Genomic DNA, 20,599 nt, shown 5'->3' on the forward strand with positions numbered 1-20,599 from the left:
CTTTGTACCCTTAAAATACCAGGTTGGGATTAAAGGTCCGAGTTCTCTACCACATTTGATTCAAAGTACATCTGTGGTTTTGAGCAAATTATTTTATTCATTTCAAATACATTGTATGTTTTCAAAACACTGTATATTAACGGGCTTACTGCTGCCGAAAGCCCACAGACCCTTGCTGTGGTGTACCTGGTGCTGTGCATCTCTTCTGTATTTGAGCTCAGGTGAGGATTCTCTCTTGGCTGTCGGAGCATATCGCAATGGAAATGGGGCTACTGCAACATCTTTCCGAGGTTTTTCCACTTTAAAGAATTTTATGCACATTAGATGTGACTAAATCTCGGTGATTACCTTTACATTTAAATTATTGGATGTAATTACAACCCCATAATTAATGGTGTTGGGTCGTTATTCACCATGCTGTGACTGGGTGGCTCTCCGTGACAGTAGCCAGTTGATGGAGCAAGGCTGGGCACAGTTTTGGTGGGCCAGGGCTGCCAGAGGCCACCCTTCTCTGCTCAGAACCACCGCAGCAGCAACACATGTGCAGACGGTATGTTTGATAGTAATAAATGGGTCTGGCACCTACTTCTTCGAGGCTTTAATACCCGATACAATATGGGAGTACCATCAGTATGTGCTTAATAGCAGATATAAAGTATCTGGTAGCAGTCCATCTCTCATAAAACCGCCTTCAGCCTTAATTCAAATCCATTGATTCCTATTCCAGTTAAACCTGGAGAACTTAATTTGTCTTTTAATCCTTTTATTGTAAGCTAGGATAAAATTAATTTTACCCAAGAACTGTGCAAAGCCAATTAATATGATCTTTAGAGTTATTTAGTAAAGTGCTTCAAACTGCTGAATTTATCCTGACCTCATGGCTGCACTCTCTGACTGCTTTTTAAATGAAGTAATCAATATCTCACAGCCTTTTAAAGAATTTAAACTTCTGAAATATTTTACCTATATTTTAAGCACTTCATAAATATGTTTCGTGCTATCTGTAAAGCTGTCTCCTCTAAGCAATTTAATTGTGCATGTTTAATTCTCACAAACTGAGATATTTTGAAATATTTGATATGGTCATTTTGTCTAAAGAAAACCCAGCTGGGTAAATGCATGGACGCTAAAGGTTTCTCTTTTGGTGTGTGGATCTGGAATTCTGTTATTTTTACAACTAAAATGTAGAACGTTTTTGTCCTTTCACCAGTGTAGCTTCTGTTTTCCACATAGAGCTATTTGAGGTTATTAATTTTCTTACTGTGATAGGGTGATCAACCGTCCTGTCAAGAAAATGGATCTCTGTGTCACCCTTTAGCATGATTAAATGGAGGCACGTCGCTGTGAGAAAATACCAAATTTTCATGAGACAAATGAAACTGTAGAAAGGACTACTTTTATAGACATTATTTCATTTTAAAATCTCCCAAATGGCTGTCAGTTTACTTGTAGGAAATCATTACAATTAATTCTGTGTTTCTGCTAGTAATTTTAAAAAAAAAAAAAGTAAAGGCAAAAATACTTAAGGTGGTTTTCTCCCTGTCATCTAGAGGTTTTGGGGAGGAATGTTGCTGGGGGTAGGGTTGAGAATTTTGTTGTTTTGGGGGTTTTTTGCTTCGTTTTTTTTTTTTTTTTTTAGTTTCTTGGGTTTGGTTTTTTGAGTTAGAAAAATGCTGTGCTGCAGCAGTGAGCAGGAAAAAGACTCTCATATGCCAGATTGCTAATGAAACACTCTAAGAATATTTCCCACCCTGTTCTGGTTGGAATTTATTGTTCGGTTAACAAAGAGTTATCTCCTCGACATCTGGCTGCTGGAGTCGCGGGGTCAGCAGTAGGAATTAGCTCAGCTGCGAGTCTGCGCCGAGCGCCCAGCCCCGTGCCGCTGCAGGCCCGGGAGTTTTCCTGCTGGATCCTGTATTAATTGCAGACTAAACGTATGGCCGTGTGCTGTGCAACGACAGCGCTCGCCTCTGTCCCTGGGTGATGGAGGTGCAGGTTGAGACGGAGCCTGTGGATGCCCGCTAGTTTGGTATTTGCTGTTTAAAGTTGAAATGTGAAAGTTCTGTTGAATCAGACCCATAATTTGAAGGATGCTCTGAAATCTGTCCGTCGGGCTCTAATGAAGGGTTAACTTCATATTGCTGTAATCAAATGAAAGGTGGGCGGGGGAGGGCGCAGCGCACCGAGTGCCCCCGTGGTTTAATTTCCTACTGGAAGCAGCACATGTGTTCGCTCTTCCTTTCTTCCTCGCCTGGGAGCCGTGGCCGGCGCGGGCGGCGCGGCCGGGGTCAGCGCCTCGCCTATTGATCAGCATCCCGCGGTCTCCTGCTCCAGCATCTGCTCCGCTGCCTGCTCCCCACGCCTGCTGCAGCACATTAGAATAGAAATCCATAACCAGAGCTGTGCTCATCCAAGCAGGGGAAGAAACTAAATTAAATGGTATAAAACAATCTTGGATCAGGAGTTTGTGCCAATTCATCTTGATCTAAGATGTCACACCGGGCTCTGTCTGAGCACCTGGGCTAGAGGCGGCCGCAGGGACGGGGAAGGAGCCGCCATCAGTCATTCGCCGGCTGGCTGCGATGCCCTTCGGCGGGGGGCACCCCAGGAAACGGGGTGCGCTGGGCCATGGCGTGCACGGCCGTGCAGGAGCTGCTGTGCACCCGCTTGCGGCTCTTGTGCGCCCCGGGCGCTGGGGAAGAGAGGCTGCAGTAAGGTGTGACGTGCAAACGGGCTATATGCAAATGTTAATGAGAAACTGGTGTCTGCAGATGGCGGGAGCGGGATACGCGATTGCTAAACAAGTAAAACTGTTTCATTTTTTGTTTTGCCTGTTACAGTCCATTTTCATCCTTCTTTCTCTGAAGGCAGTTCCTATTGATTTTTTTTCTTTCTTTTTTTTTCTCCCCTACCATTGTTAAGCTTTCCGTTGTTTTTCTCTCCCTTTTGGCTGGCACATCGCTGTCACAGGCACAGCGTGGTTGCCTGAACAAGGATGATCTTCTAACACAGGTTCTAAAATGTGGTTAGCTTTCTTCTAGGTAACGTTCCGTTTCCTGTCGAGCCACATGAATGTCATTAGCAGAGGGAGACGTACAGTGCAACTCGCTAATTCACCCTTCATTAATCTACAAGCCCGATAAGTCTCATTCAGTGCCAGGTGGTGCCTTCCGACTTCTCGGCAAAGGTTTACCAGCGGTGTGCTGTAAGAAGGATTAAGACTTCGTTATTTTTGTAGAATATATGGTAGGGCATTTCCTAGCATGCTGTGAATTAGTATTATAGGTAAAAGTGAACTGTACTTGTCAGAGTAAATGAATACAGTATTTTCATTCCAGTCAATTTCTTCTAAGGCTTTGTTTCTTTTCTCAAAAAAAAAAAAAAAAAATCATCTGCTTAGTGAAATTAAAAATTCCTGGGTTACATTAGACTAATGATGTAAATTTCAGTTTTATTTAAAATTCACTGTTTTTAAGAATGCTTGTTAAAATACCATACGTAACATTTTAGTGTACAAAAATACTAGTTTGGTTTAATGGCATATACTGTTAGCTGAAATTTAGTAAGAATCTGAATGTGATGATGGATCCTAAAACAAAAAGATGCTTTTATATAATACAAATAAGTTCTCCTAAAAAAAATCCATCTTCTTTTTTTAAAAAAAAAAAAATCACAACTTGTTACGCAAATGTAAAATTAACAAGAAGCAAACCAAAAATTGCCTTTCACAAAAAGTAGACAAACACAGAATTCCACAGACCTTTTATCAGCTGAACAAATAAAACTATGAAATTAGACGGTTTTGTGGTGGCTCTCTTTTTCTGTGAGATCTTGACAGTTTTTGAAGGGTGGGTGTCATTCAAGACAGCTATTGCAATAGGTGGTATTTAGACTTTTATTGTGCGTTGTAGGTTTTGAGAGGTAAAATGGAATCATCTCCAGCAGCTGAAAACCCTGGTAAGGGCAGTAACAGTCCTGAAGATGTGATTTAAGTTAAACGGAAACCTCTTTTATTTGCTCTGGGAAGCACAATGTTTTTTGGAGTATTAAAGAATAATCCCTGCTTTTGATTTTTCTCATATTTCTTACTTTTCATTTCAGGTTGTCTGTCTGGTCTCCCACAAATGAAAAAGATATCTACATCCTATGAAGAGAGACGGAAGCAAGCCACGGCCATCGTCCTGCTGGGGGTGATCGGGGCAGAATTTGGAGCTGAAATCGAACCTCCAAAACTTCTCACTCGGCCGCGTAGTTCCAGTCAAATTCCCGAGGGATTTGGTTTGACTAGCGGTGGATCAAATTATTCCTTGGCAAGGCATACGTGTGAGTAACCCAGGATACTATTTTCCCTTGCTCTGGGCAGGTGTTATTTACATTTCAGTACAAACCGGTTCGTTTAAAATATCCTTTCACTGGAAAAGATAAAGATCAGAAATTTTGAACATACAATAAGCAACACCACAATAAGAGGTTGCCAAGAAGTCAGTGCTGATAGAGTGGGACAGAGCGGTGGAGCTGGTGACTGGGTGTGGGGTTTGCAGTGATGCTGCTGGGAGGGAGGCGCTGACCGCGGGGGAGAACCAGTCTGGCTCTTTCTGGCCTCCGCCAGCACTTCTGCTGAAATTCTGTCGTCCTTTATTCTCCTCCATTAAACCCAAATGCTTGCATTTAAGACTGCATTTATGTAATGTGTTCTTTTTTTTTTTAAATCCTGAAAACATTCCTCAGGCTAGTAGAGAGAGAGAGAGGGAGAGGACCGTCAGTGCTAGTCCTGCCTCTTCCATTGACTAATCTTAATTTTCAGCACTTGGAAGGTCTTGCCCTTGTTGGAGTCATTCCCCTTATAACTGAGCACTGGCAAGGTTGCTTACTTCACACATATACGTTTTGGGATGTGGATCAGTAGGCTATAGAAAAACGTACTTGGCGATGAGAAGAGATGAGGGCACAGGGAAGCATGCAAGATATCTGATGCAAAAATCAAAGACAGATACATTTAATAGAAAATGGTGGAATTCAGGGTGTGCTATATAAAGTGTAACATTCTGGTCCTTATTTTCTGGTCAAAATCAGTGCTGCAGTGTTGATGTAATTATCCTCAGTATGAGCAGTAAATGTGATCTTATCTAAGATGGTGATATATCTATGCATTGCCTACTGATGTTAATATTGCAAAATCTAGTAGAAGCAAATGCAACTACAGCGCCCTGGGTTCATACAGTTATTTTGGCCGGATTCCTGAGCATGCTGGTATTTGTTTGTTTTATGTGGAGTCTGGCAAAAGTCCCCTTTGTCATCTCTGTAAGATCTCTCTGAAGCACTACAGACTCATTGCCAGTATTGCCTGAAAAAACATCCACTCTCTGGTTAGTGATAAAATAATTCCATAGCAGTGGATTTCTCCTCTTGCACTAGTTCAGTCTTCACCTGATGCCCAAGTGCCTCTGAAGGAAGAGTGAAAAAAAAACCAAATAATTGAAAACCAGCGTATTGTCTCAGCTCAAAGCTATTACTGGCGAGGACTGGTAGTAATGATAAAAGAGGGGGACTGTCCTTCCGTCTGGAGCCCTGGTTGCATGAGCTGCACGCTCCCTTCCAAAGTGCATCAAACCCAAAAATGATTCGGAGGAGCGCTGATTGTCTCAGAGTGGTATTCTGTCCATTTAGCACAAGAAGTCTTGAAGGCCTTGTCTGCCCCAGCGTGATTGAGGACATGTTCTGTATTGGTTTAATTTCTTATGTTCTGCTTTTGTGTATTGGAGAGTAGGCTCTCTCCCAGTCTCTGTATCAGGCTACAAAGACTTCTGGTCAGAAAAGGTGCAAAACTCATTCTGTTTTTTTCTACTCATTTTTTTACTCCAACTCATTTTCCTACAAAAATGTGCAGATAATGAGTTTCATAATGATGTTAAGTTTTATGTTTTTGTTTTAATGAAGTGCAGGGAAAGTGCTGCCTTTTTAGTTACATGGTAATGTAATACCATAACAATAATAGGTAAACATAGCTTTATTACTGTACTAACAGATTAAACATATTGTAGACCATTCCCTTCTGTTGAGGCCTGTTGGCATGGGATAGTTTGCACCCATGCTGGTAAATTCCCTTAGCCTCCAGAAAAGGTGGTGGTGCGCAGCCTGCCCGCAGGGAATGGTCCATTGCCCACGCAGCCTGAGCCGTGCCCAGGAGTTGTGCGGGAGGGTGTTAGCTGGCAGGCAACAGCACTGAGCTAGCAGCCATTTCAACTAAATTGTGGAAGATCACGTTTAGAAGCTCAAGAACGCCGTAGAGCAGTGCTGAAGTCACTGGTGTAGGCACAACCTCTATCTTCCATGCAGTAGATGGTTGAAATTCATCTTCCATGAAGAGTGGTGTGTCTTCCACTGGTTTTTGAAAGGCAAAGGAAAGGCTGGTTGAGAGAGCATGAGCACAGCACAGTCCTCACATCTGAAACCTGTGCAGTCCTGGTTGTGACAGTGTGGATATGTAGGGTTGGCTCTGCAGCACTTCACAAACCAGCTCGTATTTCTGAGAAACCTAGGGAAACGTCTGTCATTTTTTTCAACTTCATACAACTCATTTGTAGATGCACTGCTTTCAATTTACAAAGGGCTATTCTGTCAGCCCTTTGCAAACTGAAATAAAAAGTCTGGCAGTTCTCTCCTTCCTCTTCTTTTACAGTTTCTTGCACGTATACAGAACCCTGCTTTAAATACTTGTATTTTTGATTTTTTTTTTTAAACTGGGGTTATTGGGGGGATTTGGGGGTCTTTATTTGTTTTCTTGTATGTTCTGCATTATTGCCCAAACGGTATCAGGAAATGAAAGGATGGAGAAGACTTTCCCATGTCTCTGGATCAGCCAGCACAAGGGATTGTCTGTCCTCAAGTGGACAAAACAGGTTTTTTCCTGCTTTTCTGTTATAGTGTGAGGATGTCAGACTTGTTATCCTTCCAGACTCATATTTGGGCACAGGGTCAAAATAAGCTTTATTGTCTTTTAGAGTTTCCTAAAATAAGAGGATGCTGACATCTTTATTAGACTCTAAGCAGTGCAGAGTGCTCTCTACATTGTTTGGAAGCTGTCGGTGAAGCAGAGATCAGCTTTGTCTTCTCCAGTCTTACAGTGGCACACTCCCCAAATGAAGTCAGCTTCATTTACGCTTCACTTCCAAAAGGCTATCGAGCCTAACGTTGTGTAATCTTCCATGGAAAAGAAGTCAGATCATTTCAATCAACAGTGCCTTGTCTTTGCCATTCTCACAGTTTGTACGGGTCTGATGTGAGCCTGGAGCTGGTGGTGCCACTTTGTCAGAAGCATGGCTGAGACACTTGGACCCATCTTTTATCCTCACAGGTTCTTTCCTCCAGTGTCTTTGTTTATCTATTAGCATGTTATTTTTGTTACATTAGGCTTAGCAGAGTTATAAACTTCCGCTTTGAATGCCTATTAATCATAATCTCAGAAACACTGCGCAACTGTCTTGCTGACTGATAAGTTGAAGTTCAGTCTTTAATGTAGATGAAGCTTGACATGTTAAATGCTGAAAACTTAGATCAAGGCCATAAAGTAATATTTGAAATGGATGAATAGCCAGAGGGAGATCAGAAATAAAGACTAGTTGGAGGGGAAAAAAAGAGGAGATAACTGGGTTATACTTTTGGTTGATGATGATCAAGTTTAGCAGTAAACTTGATCATCTTCATCACATTTTATGTAGAGCCCTTACTATAAGAATCTGCTGAAAGTCAGTACTGCTGTCTTGGTGGTGTGACCTGCCCTGAGGACAATGTCGTATTTGCACAGAGGTGAGAGGTTACTATTTTTCACATATTTTGCTCAAGTAGAGGAAGTTGAATTGGAAAACTTGGTCATAACAACAGTGTTCATTTCTTCAGATCTGGGCACATTTGCATGTGTGGAGGAGCTTGGGAAGTCTGAGGGGGAAGTTCAGGCTTTCCTCAGTGGCAGGAGTTAATTACCTGAGGGAGGGGAGTGAGGAAGCAGAGAACACTAATGAACTTTGGGGATAATGATTTGCATAAGGGTTTTAGAATCCTTTGAATTTGTATTTGGTAGGCCTGAAGTATTCTTAAGCTGTACTCTTTCAGGTGGGGAAAATTGGGGAAGTCTTTGGAAATTTCTGCAAGACGAACTCCTCTTCCTCTCAGATGAATTAGCTCATAATCTTGGCCATGTCCAAGTCCTGACATGCCAGTACCTCCGACAGCAGGTATGGTATTGGGAACAGCTTTGTTTTGAGGCATTTCTACCATACCCATCTGTGCCACATCTCACCCAGAGCGGGTTTTTTGGATAGCCGTGAAGTAGAAGGGCATCAGCGTGATGCCCAGACCGATATGTGCTGTTGGAGGTCTGCTCTGGTCTTGTGTGATAGGCGAAGACTCGCTGGAAATGGAAATATCGCTTGCCAGGAAATGCTGTTCTCAGGATGGTTTTTTCCTTATGTGGTTGTACTTCTTGAAAGGCCATTCTCATCTTTGCTCCACGTATGTAATGCTGCAGAAGGAATTACTTTGAAAACCGAACAGGTGTTCAGAAACTCAGTTCCTTGAACAAGCAAAAGCAAAATTCCTAGTACGCGATCAGACTTATGTTTTTTCTCTTTGATATGTCCTATTATAACTTTCAGACACCATAGTAAAACGCATACAGTTATTTATTTGTCTTCCAGTGACACAGAAAATATTTTTGGCCCTTCAGAACTGATGAAGAGTTGATAAGGTGTAGTCTGGTCTTGTGAAAGCTGGCTGTAGGACGTAAGTGATAGTGTGAGCCAGCAACACCTAGATAAAGAAATTACTGGTTTTCCTCAATTTCAAGTTGTATATTTGACTTGCTGGTGCGGCAGCATGCAGAACATGCTCACTGAGGCCTGGTGCTGGGTGGCTGCCCTGTAACCACTCCTGGAACGAGCACAGCTTCGTTCCCCCTGCTCGCTACCGGCGATGCTAGGGTGGGGGGGAACTGGGAGCTGCTGCAGCTTTCTGCTGGCCACCTGTGTGACAGCGTTTCCAGAAACCATTTCTGATGAGTCCTCTCCTCCCCTTCAGTCCAAGGTGTGAGACCTTTTTAATGATCATATTTTGTTATCGTATACTGAAACTATATGCTGTGAGTCATCCAGAGTAATGAGAGAAATTGCATGGAGCTTAAAGCCACAATATTTTCTATTTCAAAATAAGTTATCAAAATGAATTACTTCTTCATTTACAGTGTTAATGCATGCAGAATTTTTGCTGTATAAACTGTGCATGTTGTGATTTACTGTATTTAAGAAAATAATAATTGTGACCCTTTTTTGAGAGGGTGGAATTCTCTAGAAATCCACGCAGTGACCTTGCCTGACATCCTGCATTAATCTCTGTTGACCTTACAAATAGTTCATGAGATATTTAATTATAAAATGCCACCCAAAGAATTTCTCATTACAGATGCACCACATCACACTTAAGCTGCAGCTAATGCTGTGTTTATAAAGTTAATGGGCTGATAAATCTGAATGTCTGTTCTGTCCTGAATATGAAAATTCTTGATTCTGTTGTTAATGCTGTGTATTTTTCAAAGCATGTGCCATCGATATAGTTATTAATGATAAGTGTTTTGCCCTTTAACTCAGTCAGTGTCATCAGTGTCATATGTGACAGCATGTTCATGGCATTGAGTTATTTATATTGTTCTTGCAGGCTACATGTACGTACCTCCTTCCAAAGCGAATTCTAGGGTTACCACGTTGCATAATCCATGGCAGTCACTCCAGTTCTGCTGGTTTCTGGATTAAATAAGCTAGCCAGCGGTTAGGTTCCTAACGCAGGCTCATGATACCATTTTTCATTTTTGATTATGGTGTCCCAAATTCATAGCAGCTGACCTTCTTGCCTGTTGGGCAGGAGGGGAAGCAAGTGAAATTTCTCAACAGAAATAGAAATATACGTGTCTGCATAATTGGGGAGGGTTGTACTGCCTGGAGTTAAGACACTTTTTCCATTACAGAGCCATGTTTGCAAAATGTTACACCTTTGAGCAGCTACCTTTAGACTGTTCAGCCATGTCTCTGGAAACCCTCAGCCAAAACAATTAAGTCATTAGGTTAGGATGAAGAAAATATTTATTTTTTCAAAGGAAATACAATTTCAATAACATTGGAAATTTAGCACATCCATGTTTGAAGCAGGGATTTGCCGTTAAGGAAGTGGCTTTTGCATTAGGTGTGTGTGCACCTTGTCCTTTTCTGTCCTCTCCCAGGGAAATCTGTCAAACCTGAGGACGAGGGCAGCGCCGGCAAACCCGGTGGGGGTGAGCTGGGCAGTGCGGGAGCGGGGCTGGAAGTGGAGGAGGGTGGGAGAGGACAAGCAATGTGCGATGAGAATCACAGGTCGGGTCTCTAGTTCAGGTAGGGGACTGTTGCCGTGTGCAGTGGCTGAGATATTGCACAGCTTGTTATTTTCCCCAATTTTGGATTTTTTGCTTTTTTGTGTTATTTACTGCCTGATATTCAGGCCTTACCACTCAGTAGTATCTTCTAAAAGTCTCATCACTGCAGCTTATGAATGCCTTTTCTAAATGATATATTTATTTTTCACAATATTCCTATTGCTACTGGAGTTGTGTCTGTGTATGTTAGAGAGAAGTTTACCTTTCAAGATGCACTGTGGCTTTGCAATCTATTTTTACACATACGTAGGCACACAAAAAAAGTAAGCGAGCACAAAATTACTTGGGGTGTGAAGTCAGGTATTTCACGTGTTTTGTTAAATTGGGATTTCCAGCATTACAGATTTTTGTATAGTATCCCAAATGTATTTAATCTGAAAATAGAATTTAACATGGGGTTATCTTGAGACTCTTGGTAAACACAGGATTTTTTTTTACTCCATCAACTACCTTGTAACCTTTTCTGATGTCTTTTGATCCATTAGTTCTGTGTTGTGAAAATATTTGAATCGCCACTCCAGGCAAGGAGGAGACAACCCCTGTGAGGAGGAGGTCGCTCCCTGCTAATTGTATGCACCTACTGCAGAGCCGATAGGCTGAGCTAGCAGCAGCAATTAATACAGACGAGCGGGCGCTCGGGATCATCGCTTACAGAAGCAATAAATCAGTTGAGCACCTGAACAGCAGCCTTTCAGAGCAAATTAGGCAAACTGGCTCAGTAACTTAATTTAAACAAAAACACAACAGTGTGATTAAAGCAAATAACTGATTTTATTGTTCACAATGGGCCTGTTAGCAGTGCGTGCCATTTTGTTGGCTGTATTTTTATCTCACTTATGCAGAAAGCTAGTCAGATTTGCATGGATCCTGTGGTTCGTGACATTATTCTCCTTATTTGGATCTGTACGTTTCAGTCAGTGTGCTGTGAAATTCAGTGTACTAAGTCTAAAGTGTGCTTTTTGTCTCTGAGTTGGTGTGGTTAGATCATTGTCTTGAGCAGAATTTTGTCCCTGAAGGGGGGAAAAAAAAAATGGAAAAATGGTGGTTTATGAAAATCTATATCTTAGCCTTAGAGATAATATTTAGAAAAAATAGTCAATCTGTATGGCAGAAAACGGTCAATCTTTGTGGCAGATATTATGCCCTAATTTAAATCTGTTTTTTAGCTTTAGCAACAAAATCAAATCTGAAAAATTAAATTCACCTTTTTCCCCAAATCCTATAGACGGTGAGTGATTTGAATTATATACTTTTAATCAAAGATTTTCTTTTTGCAAATTTGACATCCTGGCTATTATGATGGGTTGTATCTCAGCAAACTAAAATCTCTCTTCTTTGTGTTTGGACTATGAGGAAGGCTCAGCACCACACAAGTCCCCGTCAGTTATGTTTTCCACTGGTCCGTACACCTCCATAAGTGAAGGCTCGGCTTTGTGACTGATAACCCATTTGGGAGTAATAAAAATTCAAGATGCTGTATTTTTTCCTGCAACTTCAGCTTTCCAGAGTCCTGCGGGCTGCTCAGACGAGCCCCGGGTCGTTCCCCAGGAGGGTGTCAGACCTGCCGAGAAGGGTCTTGGTGACGGCTGGCGGTAACCACGTTTGTGTCCATGGACCTTTGTCTGCTTTCTGTTTCCAAATGTTCGAGCACAGGCTCTCGTATGAAATACTGGACAAAATGCGGGCACTTCCACCAGAGAACACATTTTGTCTTTGGTGGAAGAAACCAAAGCAGCCTGTTTTTTCCAGGCTGCTTGTGGGGCGGCAGTACTGCGGGACCCAGCGTGCTGGTGCACGCGAGCAGACGGAGCAAAGGGTCGTTAGCTGGCGCGGGGAGAGGCTAAACCCAACGAAGGAGGCTTGGGAAGGTGCCTGAGGGAGGGCTGAGCCTGCGGGGCCGTGGGAGCCACTCTGCCCACGTGAGCAATGCCAGCACCCGGGGTTTGCGCCGCTGTGTGCGGGCGGAGAAGGGACACAGGCTTGTTTGACGAACGCCGAGGTCGTAAATTCAAGCAACTAAAGCTCAGCCTTCAGCACTGCTCCTCCATGCGTCGCACCCTGTCGCAGGCTGCAGTTTCATGGTAATCCCCACGCTCACCCCATTAAGCGTGCGGAGGGGGCCCGTCTCCGGGGCGAGCCTGCGTGTCCCGTGATATCTGGAGCACGAAGCGCTTGCTGCCTTGCTGCTGGGGGCCTGGCAGCCCCGCGGGCCCCGTGCCAAGCTCCACGGGTTAATCCCCGTCTCCCGCATTCTTCCCTTGGCAGGTCTCGGGTCCGCTTTGCCAGCAGCTGAGCGTTTGCAGGAGCCAGCTGGTCTTGGGGAAAGCTGGTTTAAGATAAAAGGTTCGGTGTGGTACCAAATATCCTGAAAAACTTGCTCTACAAATGTGTCGGATATGAGCGGGGTTTTTGAAAACTTAAAGGGGCAATATTATTCCCATTTTACAGATAAGGAACGGAAGTTTTTCATGTAGAAGTATGTGAGGGTAACGCAGACATTTGAGACAATGACAAGTATCACAGGAGATACACGCATTAGCCATTTCCTAAGAAAACAAAATTTGTATGATTCTGCTGCCGGTCTGAGCATGCCATCCCCTGGTACCCTTTGAAAACACTGCTGATGCCAGCAAAGTTGGAGATTTTAGTCTTCTGCAGTTCTTGTAAAAATGGGTGGTTGGACAGGTGTAGGGATCATGTTGATGCCCGACGGAAAGGTACGGAGAGCACAGCCCCGGTGGCGTTTGGCGATCTGGATTTATGGTGTTTTATGGTAAGAGGCAGTTAAAGTGGGATTGTCTCTTTTTGGTCCAGACACAAGAGCTCCCTTCTGACGTCCCAGAACCTCTTCTCCACTCCAGTCACGTCTCACTTCAGCCCCTAATTCTCCAAAATGCGCCTTGCACAACCAAGTGCCTCGTGTTGCACGGGGGACCTGAGGGATCGGCATCACCCCTTTGGGGTTAGGTCCAGTCCCAGAGCCATTCCCATTGCTCTTCGCAGCCCCTCCTCGAGCTGGGGCGAGATATGTTACATTGCTGAAAACCTCACAGCATTTGTGAGGTGTCTAATTCCTGATTTAAGCTCTTATGACTTCAGGCTCACGGCTGTGTGTTTCAGTATCCTGAGGGAAACGTATGTACAGGAAGCAGCTGTAGTTCAAGAGGAGAATACCTGCCTGAGTAAATGCAATACCAGGCTAGCGGGACGTGCCGTGGTTAATTTGAATGTGTTTTATTTCCACGTTGGCGAGCGTATATGCGTTTGCACTCCTTAGAAACAGCATTTATGTGAAGATCACAGTCCGGTGGCAAGCGTTTCTCAGCGCTGAGCAGATCTGCCGGGGTTGCTCAGTGTGCCACCCCAAGCAGCAGATGGTACCCGCTCCGTCAGCTGGGCTCGCCTCGCCTCCCTGTCTCCCAAAGGGATTGTCTTTATCAACAGTCCTTGCCTAGGAGTATCTGAATATCTAAAAGCAGTTTCTGTAATACCAATTTTTGCAGTATCAATTCAGAAAAATATATATCCCTTTTTTGTTTATACAGCTGTTTTGCTTGGGTTTTATTAAGAAGTTTATTATCAGAGAAATAGAACTGATGTTGCCAGTACTATGCATATCTGAAGGAAGGTATAGCTCTGGCTCCAGGGACGGGTAACAAAGAGAACCGAAAGCAGGGGTGCTTACCTGTTTGCTGTGCTAGGTAATTTTTATATTTTGCAGCTGTGGTTCATAATTGCGATAGATGTTTTCTGGCCGCAGAGCGTTGTGATCGGGCATATTATCTGAGATTCATTCTTTCCTTCCTGATGTGGGTGGTGAAAGGTCCTCTCTATTGGAATCTGATTACAATTTCCATTTTGCTCAAATAGCCAGCCGGTTGGGAGGCTGATGAAATGCGCTCAGTGCCATTGATGGCACAACAAGCAATAACAGTCTTTAGTAAGACAGATCATGCACAAAGTCTATCTTATCGTTCCGTATTGGCCACACGTGTGTTCTAGCTGGGGTAGCTGTGCTGAAAGGAAAAGAGGAATTCTTTCCCCGAAAAAATTCTCAAAAAATTGTAGTTTTATTTTGCTATGTTTTATATGGCTGATTCCTGCTCTTAAATTAATGTTACATTTAGAGATGGTGTTTGACATGGCAGGTAAGTTGTATTTAAATGTAATTTAAATGTTACAGAGGCCTTAAACAACCAGTAAACAATAGTGTGTTTGAGGATTCAACTACATTATTCACGTGCAATGTTACCAACTTAAAATATGTATTCTTCATATGTCAAATGGGAAAACCAAAGCCACATACGCTTTTTGCTGTTCAGTGTCTGTATCTAAGAAAACAGTGCCCAAACGTTGTCAATCAATAGTTTGCATGTTTAAAAAGAACACTTCAGAATACCTTTTTTATGAACTGCTGCTTCATAAACTGTGACAAGTCAATAAATCAGCCTGTGCTTGCCTTTGTAATGAGTGAGAGGAAGAGAAACTCAGAAACTAATTTAATTCATCATACAAATTAACATTATTCCTTCATTAGGGTTGCAGATGCCAAGCCAAGCATCCTTACCTTAAAAGAATAGGAAAGGAATCAGTTTTACCGTCTCACAGATTATGTGTGATAAGAATAATCGCAATTTCTCACAGGAAAACACCTGTGAGACATTAGGCTTATTCATTTTAGGAAGGAGAAATGTGGGAGAAAAGATACAAAAATAATTGGCATAATACTGCTTTTGAGGCAACTAGCAGGGATTTGGATTTACAATGGATGGGTTGATTAATGCTTAGTATTATAATTATTGGAAATTATTTCTCTTAACTCTTTTGAGTTTCTCTTGACCTTTTTTTTAATTAATAGTCTCTGCTGGGAGCTCTTGCATTCGTTCGGAAGAAGGTGGGATTTGCTGAGTAAGAAACGTGTAAAAATCGTAGTTGTCTTTTTGTTGCCCTTGTTCTTCAGAGAAGTACCAGCTGTGTGTCAAAACAGCAATCAAGCAGGAGGGCTCTGATCTCAAGCTACGCTCCTGCTGCCAGAGCCATGTGAGCACAGGAACACAGTCACTTCGGGGTGCTGCCGGGGCTCCCCTCTTACTTCTCTGTCTCTTCCCCCAGCCTCGCTGTGCTACTCCAGCATCAAGCACATGGGACTGGCCTGGAGAACTCATTGCTTGAAGATGTAAGCAGGGTTAAGCATTTATGGAATAACAAGGAGTAGTGAAAGCTGCAGTGAATATAGGGTATGTTGAAGGGTATAATCCTTAATGCAGTCCAGCCTGCTGACACTTAGGGAGTGGGAGCCTGGGGGTTTTGGGGCCGTTCCCCTATCTACTTGTCTACAGCAGGAACTACTGTGTCAGTGGCTCACGGTGATAAGATTGGATGAGCAGTCTCTCATCTACTCCAAAATGGCACATCCTATCCTCACATGTATGTGAGTGCATATGTGTGACCATAAATTTTGAAGTGTTTTGTTTTACATATACTGTATCAGTGTTATTTTCCAACTTTTCATCATATATGTGCTCTTTCCATATAGGCAACCGAGTTGCATCATTGTGCAACTGGCTGTACTTAGCACTTCCAGTGTAAAAAGAAAAAAAAAATCTTGTTTAAATATATACATCCCTTGTTAACTTTGAATTTCTTTAATTTTATGTTCTATAAGCATTTGCATTCATCTGTGTGAAATGTTATGGCATAGGAGACATAATCAACTCAAACGTGTATGATGAGTATCATGTTGGGGATTGTCTCTGAGATAATGGTCTGCAGCTGGTTGGAATAAATTGCTATGGAGAACAGCAGTAAAAATTATAGAATCACAGAACAGTCCAGGTTGGAAGGGACCTTGAAAGATCATCTGATCCAACCTTTCGTGGGAAGGCAAGCCTAGATGAGACTATCTAGTACCCTGTCCAACTGCATCTTGAAAGCCTCCAGCGATGGGGACACCACCATGTCCCTGGGGAGGTTGTTCTAGGGAATGATTGTTCTCATTGTAAAAAAAACTCTTTCTTATGTCAATATGAAACCTTTCACAGTGCAACTTGTACCTGTTACCCCTTGTCTTCTCTGTGTGGCTCCTTGTGAAGAGAGAGCCTCTGTCCTCTTTGTAGCTGCCCTTTAAGTATTTGAACGCTGTGACAAGGTCCTCCTGAGCCTTCTCTTCTCCAGGGAGAAGAGACTCAACCCCTTCAGTCAGTCCTTCAGCTAGTCCTTGTGTCCCCCGCAGCGTAAAGCCAATGGCAGGTTGTCTAGGAGTACAATTTCAAACTGTCTAACACAGCTAGCTGCTGCCAGGGAAGCAATCCATCAGCACCAGCACTGGGCTGACACCGTAGTGAGCTGGTTCGGAGACGTACGTGTTGGAAAACTAATCGCTGCTTGTGTGGTTATCTTTCTGTTGCTGTAGCTACCAGTTTAGCATAAGAGATGTTATTGCCAGCGTCTTTGTTTCAAGCTATGGCTTGAACGGGTTGTAATTCAAAATGTGTAGCAATAGCCAGAAAGAAAAGGAGACATTTTTACCCTTTGTCCTGGCCTGTGGAGAGCTTTGATTTCATCTTCAAAAGTACTCAAGTACATGCAAACATAACCCCTTGCTCTGGTAATGCCCGGTCACTCAGGTTTTACTTTCTCCAAAGATAAATCTGATTGAATCAATTACTGGGTTGCCCTGTAAAGAGCCTAATGATGGTGACATCAGCTGCAATATAGACCTAGCTATAGGCGTGCTACCGAAATTGAGGGGACAGAGCCTGGGGAGAAAGGAGCAACTTAAAATAGCTGGACTGCCACGTATTGCTCAGGTGGCTTTGCAGTGGTTGAGAATAAAATACACATCATTGTTCGTATGGGTATGTTTATGTATCAGACACCAGTGCTATGGAGAAGGTTAAGTTGTGATCCCTGACTCTTACAAGCCGTTGCGTTGGCTTATTTCGTTGATGATGTGCATCTTCCACTGTTACGTAGGTCACGGGTTGTCCAAATTGCTTAAGAAAATTCGTTACGATTATGTGTAACACGAGAAAACTTTTAAGATTAACATATAGTTTGGTCAGTGCTGTGATGGAACAAACAGATACTTCCTATGAAATGATGATCATTTTTATGGAAATAGCTTTATTTAGAAAACATTATATAATTTAGATTAAAATAAATAGTGTGGTTTAATGGAATTATGCAATTAACGGGAATGAAAATACAAAGTTTAATGCACAGTTATGACCCGAGTCATATTGGCTTTCTCCTTCCTGCTGGATTATAAACAAATTTTGGATTAAAATAATGATAGTTTACTCTTTCTATAGTACTGTAATATAATTTCATAGTTAGAGGAAGAATGCATTTAAGCCAGCATAGTTGAATTCTCTCCATAAATTGAAACAAGTCTGATCTAAAACTCATTTACTGTCGTGGAACAGAATTGATCTTGCTTTCACATTTGATTCCCCCACTGCAGATTTTGAGAGGAAGAAAAATGGCATTGTTAGGTCGGTTTAACTAGGCCAGAGTTAGACTGAAAAGACTGGGAAACCAGCTATTACAAACATTTTCTTCTTTTTCCTTTGTCTCCCTTTCTAATGAATTACGCAAAATCTTGCAGAATTTTAGAACAACTTAGGGGCGGTGTTCGTCTGGCCCCACATAGGCATGTTCTTTGCTGTCTGTTCACTTCATGTAAAAAGCAATATATATATGCTGTTTAATAGAAATGCTGGGAATTTACTGCATCTAGGATTGGTTGCTCTGACCTGTTAAACCTCTGGTAAATTTCCAGAATTTACATGCATAATTAACATGGGGGAAATCTTAATCTTGAGATTAAATAACATTTCTGATGTTTTTAAGTCTTCAAAGTGGATGAGGGGACTTCCTTTCTGATCAGATGTGAGGCAAAAAACCTATTTTTTTTTTCTTGTATTGTTAAAAAATGACCTCTTAACTGTCCAGTGAAGCACAGAGTTATATATGTGCTGCAGAAACACATTCGATTAGGAAGCATTTGATTTTCAAAACCCTGCGAGGTTGTTATAAATTTCAGGGCAAACTTTGCTTCCCGGTGTGGGCTGGCGGCGGGCCGGGAGCCGGCGGCACGGGCGGGACGGCAGAGCGGGCCTCGCGCGTCCTGCTGGCCTGCGCCGCCTGGTCGTCTCCGCGGGGCCCCGGTTACCCGCTGCTAGTGTTTGTACGTTCACAAACATTTACCTTTTCAATATAAATGAGAAGAAGGACATACAGCAAGTTATAAATGTCGTTTTAAACGTACAGTTTTGCTAATCCCAGCTTCTGCTCTTTTTTCAGCTAATGGGAGCCTCAAGTAACAATTTAAATTTACTGACCAAGTAAGCAGGGACTGCCTTTCTCTAGATATTTTTCAAAACTGTGTTACTTCTTGAGTATTTGCGATAGAAGGGGCTGTCCCTCAGCCCTCGGAAGAGCAAAGCCAAAACTACAGCGGCTGCGTGCCGAGCAGCGAGCCCGTGAGTGGAACGGTTTCCCTCCCTGCGCAGTGGCTGGGAGGAGCGGCTGGGGGCTATCGATTGCCTGCACAGTGAACGTCCTATTGTTCTCAGCCGCCGGCAGGTAGGGCAGCCTGCGCCGCCCCTGGAAAACCTTACTGCATCGGGAATATTGAGAATTAATTTTGAATTGTTGCATAGCGAATGAAATGGCGCAAAGTGACCAACCGGCGGTGCAGTCCAACAGCCCGCGCCTGGGCGCGAGCTGCAGATAGCAGTCTCGCAGCTATCTTGTCTGATCTGCAGAACAAAATGGCTGCACAGCAACCCAGGCGTTCTTAAGTGATGTCTCTGCCTTCCCCAGCCAGGCATCCCCTCGGCTGGTAACGCAGTGCGCAATGACAGCTGCCCCAGCGCTGCAGCTTGCCTGCCGGGGGGATTCTGCGGGATTTTAGTGGTGTCCCTCGCTCTGACGTGTAGGAATTGGGGATTATTTCTTTTCAGCCTCTTTACTTTTCTCCTTTTATGCAGGAGCAACTCAAATTTAATTCTAAATTGATTTTTACTTTGAATAAAATGCAGTGTCGTTACTGTCATGTGCGATAACTACTTAGCTGCTTATATACTCTAAGACCGTACTTCTGAAAAGAAGTGAAAAACTATGTATTCATGTCAATTCTGAAATTGCCTTAGAAGTTGCAGGCATTGCACCTGTTGCAAGAATGGTACTTAAATAACTTGAAGAGGTCATCAGCAAAAAGGAAGTCTCTCCTAGCATAAGTTCAGTTGAAAAAACTTAAGCATCGGAATTATATTAAAGGCCAAAAAAAAAGCTGAAAATGAATTCTGTAAAAATTAGGAAATTTGACATGGATTGTGATTGAAAAAAAAAAAAAAATCTTTTCATCATTATGTCTTTAGAAAAAATTCTCCAAATACTATAACTAGTTAATTTTTAATTTAGGCCTAAAAATATCATCTGGTTTTATACCTCTCTGAAAGACGAGAGAAGATATGTAATAAAAATTCACTGCACTAGAAGTAGGAAGGGATTAAGGGATATGGATTTTCAACCCAGCTATCCAAATTTATATTTCTGTCTTTCTGTGGACATTTCACACAGGTATACGTCAAATCATCCAGAAAGGGTCACAATTTGGTTTAATTTCTTGTAGAAAAACACTGTGCCCACAGGCACAGGGAGAGAGGGCAGACTGAAAAAAAAATTAGAGCTATGATTCTTCACTTCTTTTTTTAACATAAAATCAGAAAAAGATACAAAGCAAGTTAAATCATATTCTTGGAGTCCATCATTTTTATTTAGTTGGAACTTGATCTCATGGCAAATTATGAGAATGGGTATCAGAGTTATCAGTGTCTCGTTCATGCCTGTGCTATTGATTTTCCCGAGCAAATTTATTTAATTTTTTAAAATCTATCGGCAAAATGGGGATAACAATGCTGACTGATGTAATATGGTTAAAGCTCTTGAGATTCAGCAAGGAAAGGCATTTTAGAAATCCAAGCGGGTATATGCATTGAAAATAACTGATAAGCTTTAGTATTCACGTCACATTTTCATTAATAAAAATGACGTAAGGATCAAAGACTCAAACCCTTATTTTAGTGTTCGAGTAAACGCATGCAAAAGTAGGCAGATTTTTAACTACGCCACTGTTCA

The 20,599-nt window shown here is 42.4% G+C and overlaps 1 protein-coding gene across 8 annotated transcripts in view; it reads left to right on the forward strand.

The window, feature by feature from the left end:
- Positions 1-20,599, forward strand: part of WDR7 (WD repeat domain 7) — a 150,853-nt gene that overhangs the window by 75,167 nt on the left and 55,087 nt on the right. For all 8 annotated transcript variants that reach the window (XM_075138116.1, XM_075138115.1, XM_075138117.1 and 5 more), the window contains one exon: positions 4,102-4,323. In XM_075138116.1, the coding sequence (XP_074994217.1) occupies positions 4,102-4,323 (222 nt within the window). The remainder of the gene's footprint in view (positions 1-4,101; positions 4,324-20,599) is intronic.

This window comes from Calonectris borealis, chromosome Z (assembly GCF_964195595.1).
Source record: "Calonectris borealis chromosome Z, bCalBor7.hap1.2, whole genome shotgun sequence".
NCBI lineage: Eukaryota > Metazoa > Chordata > Aves > Procellariiformes > Procellariidae > Calonectris > Calonectris borealis.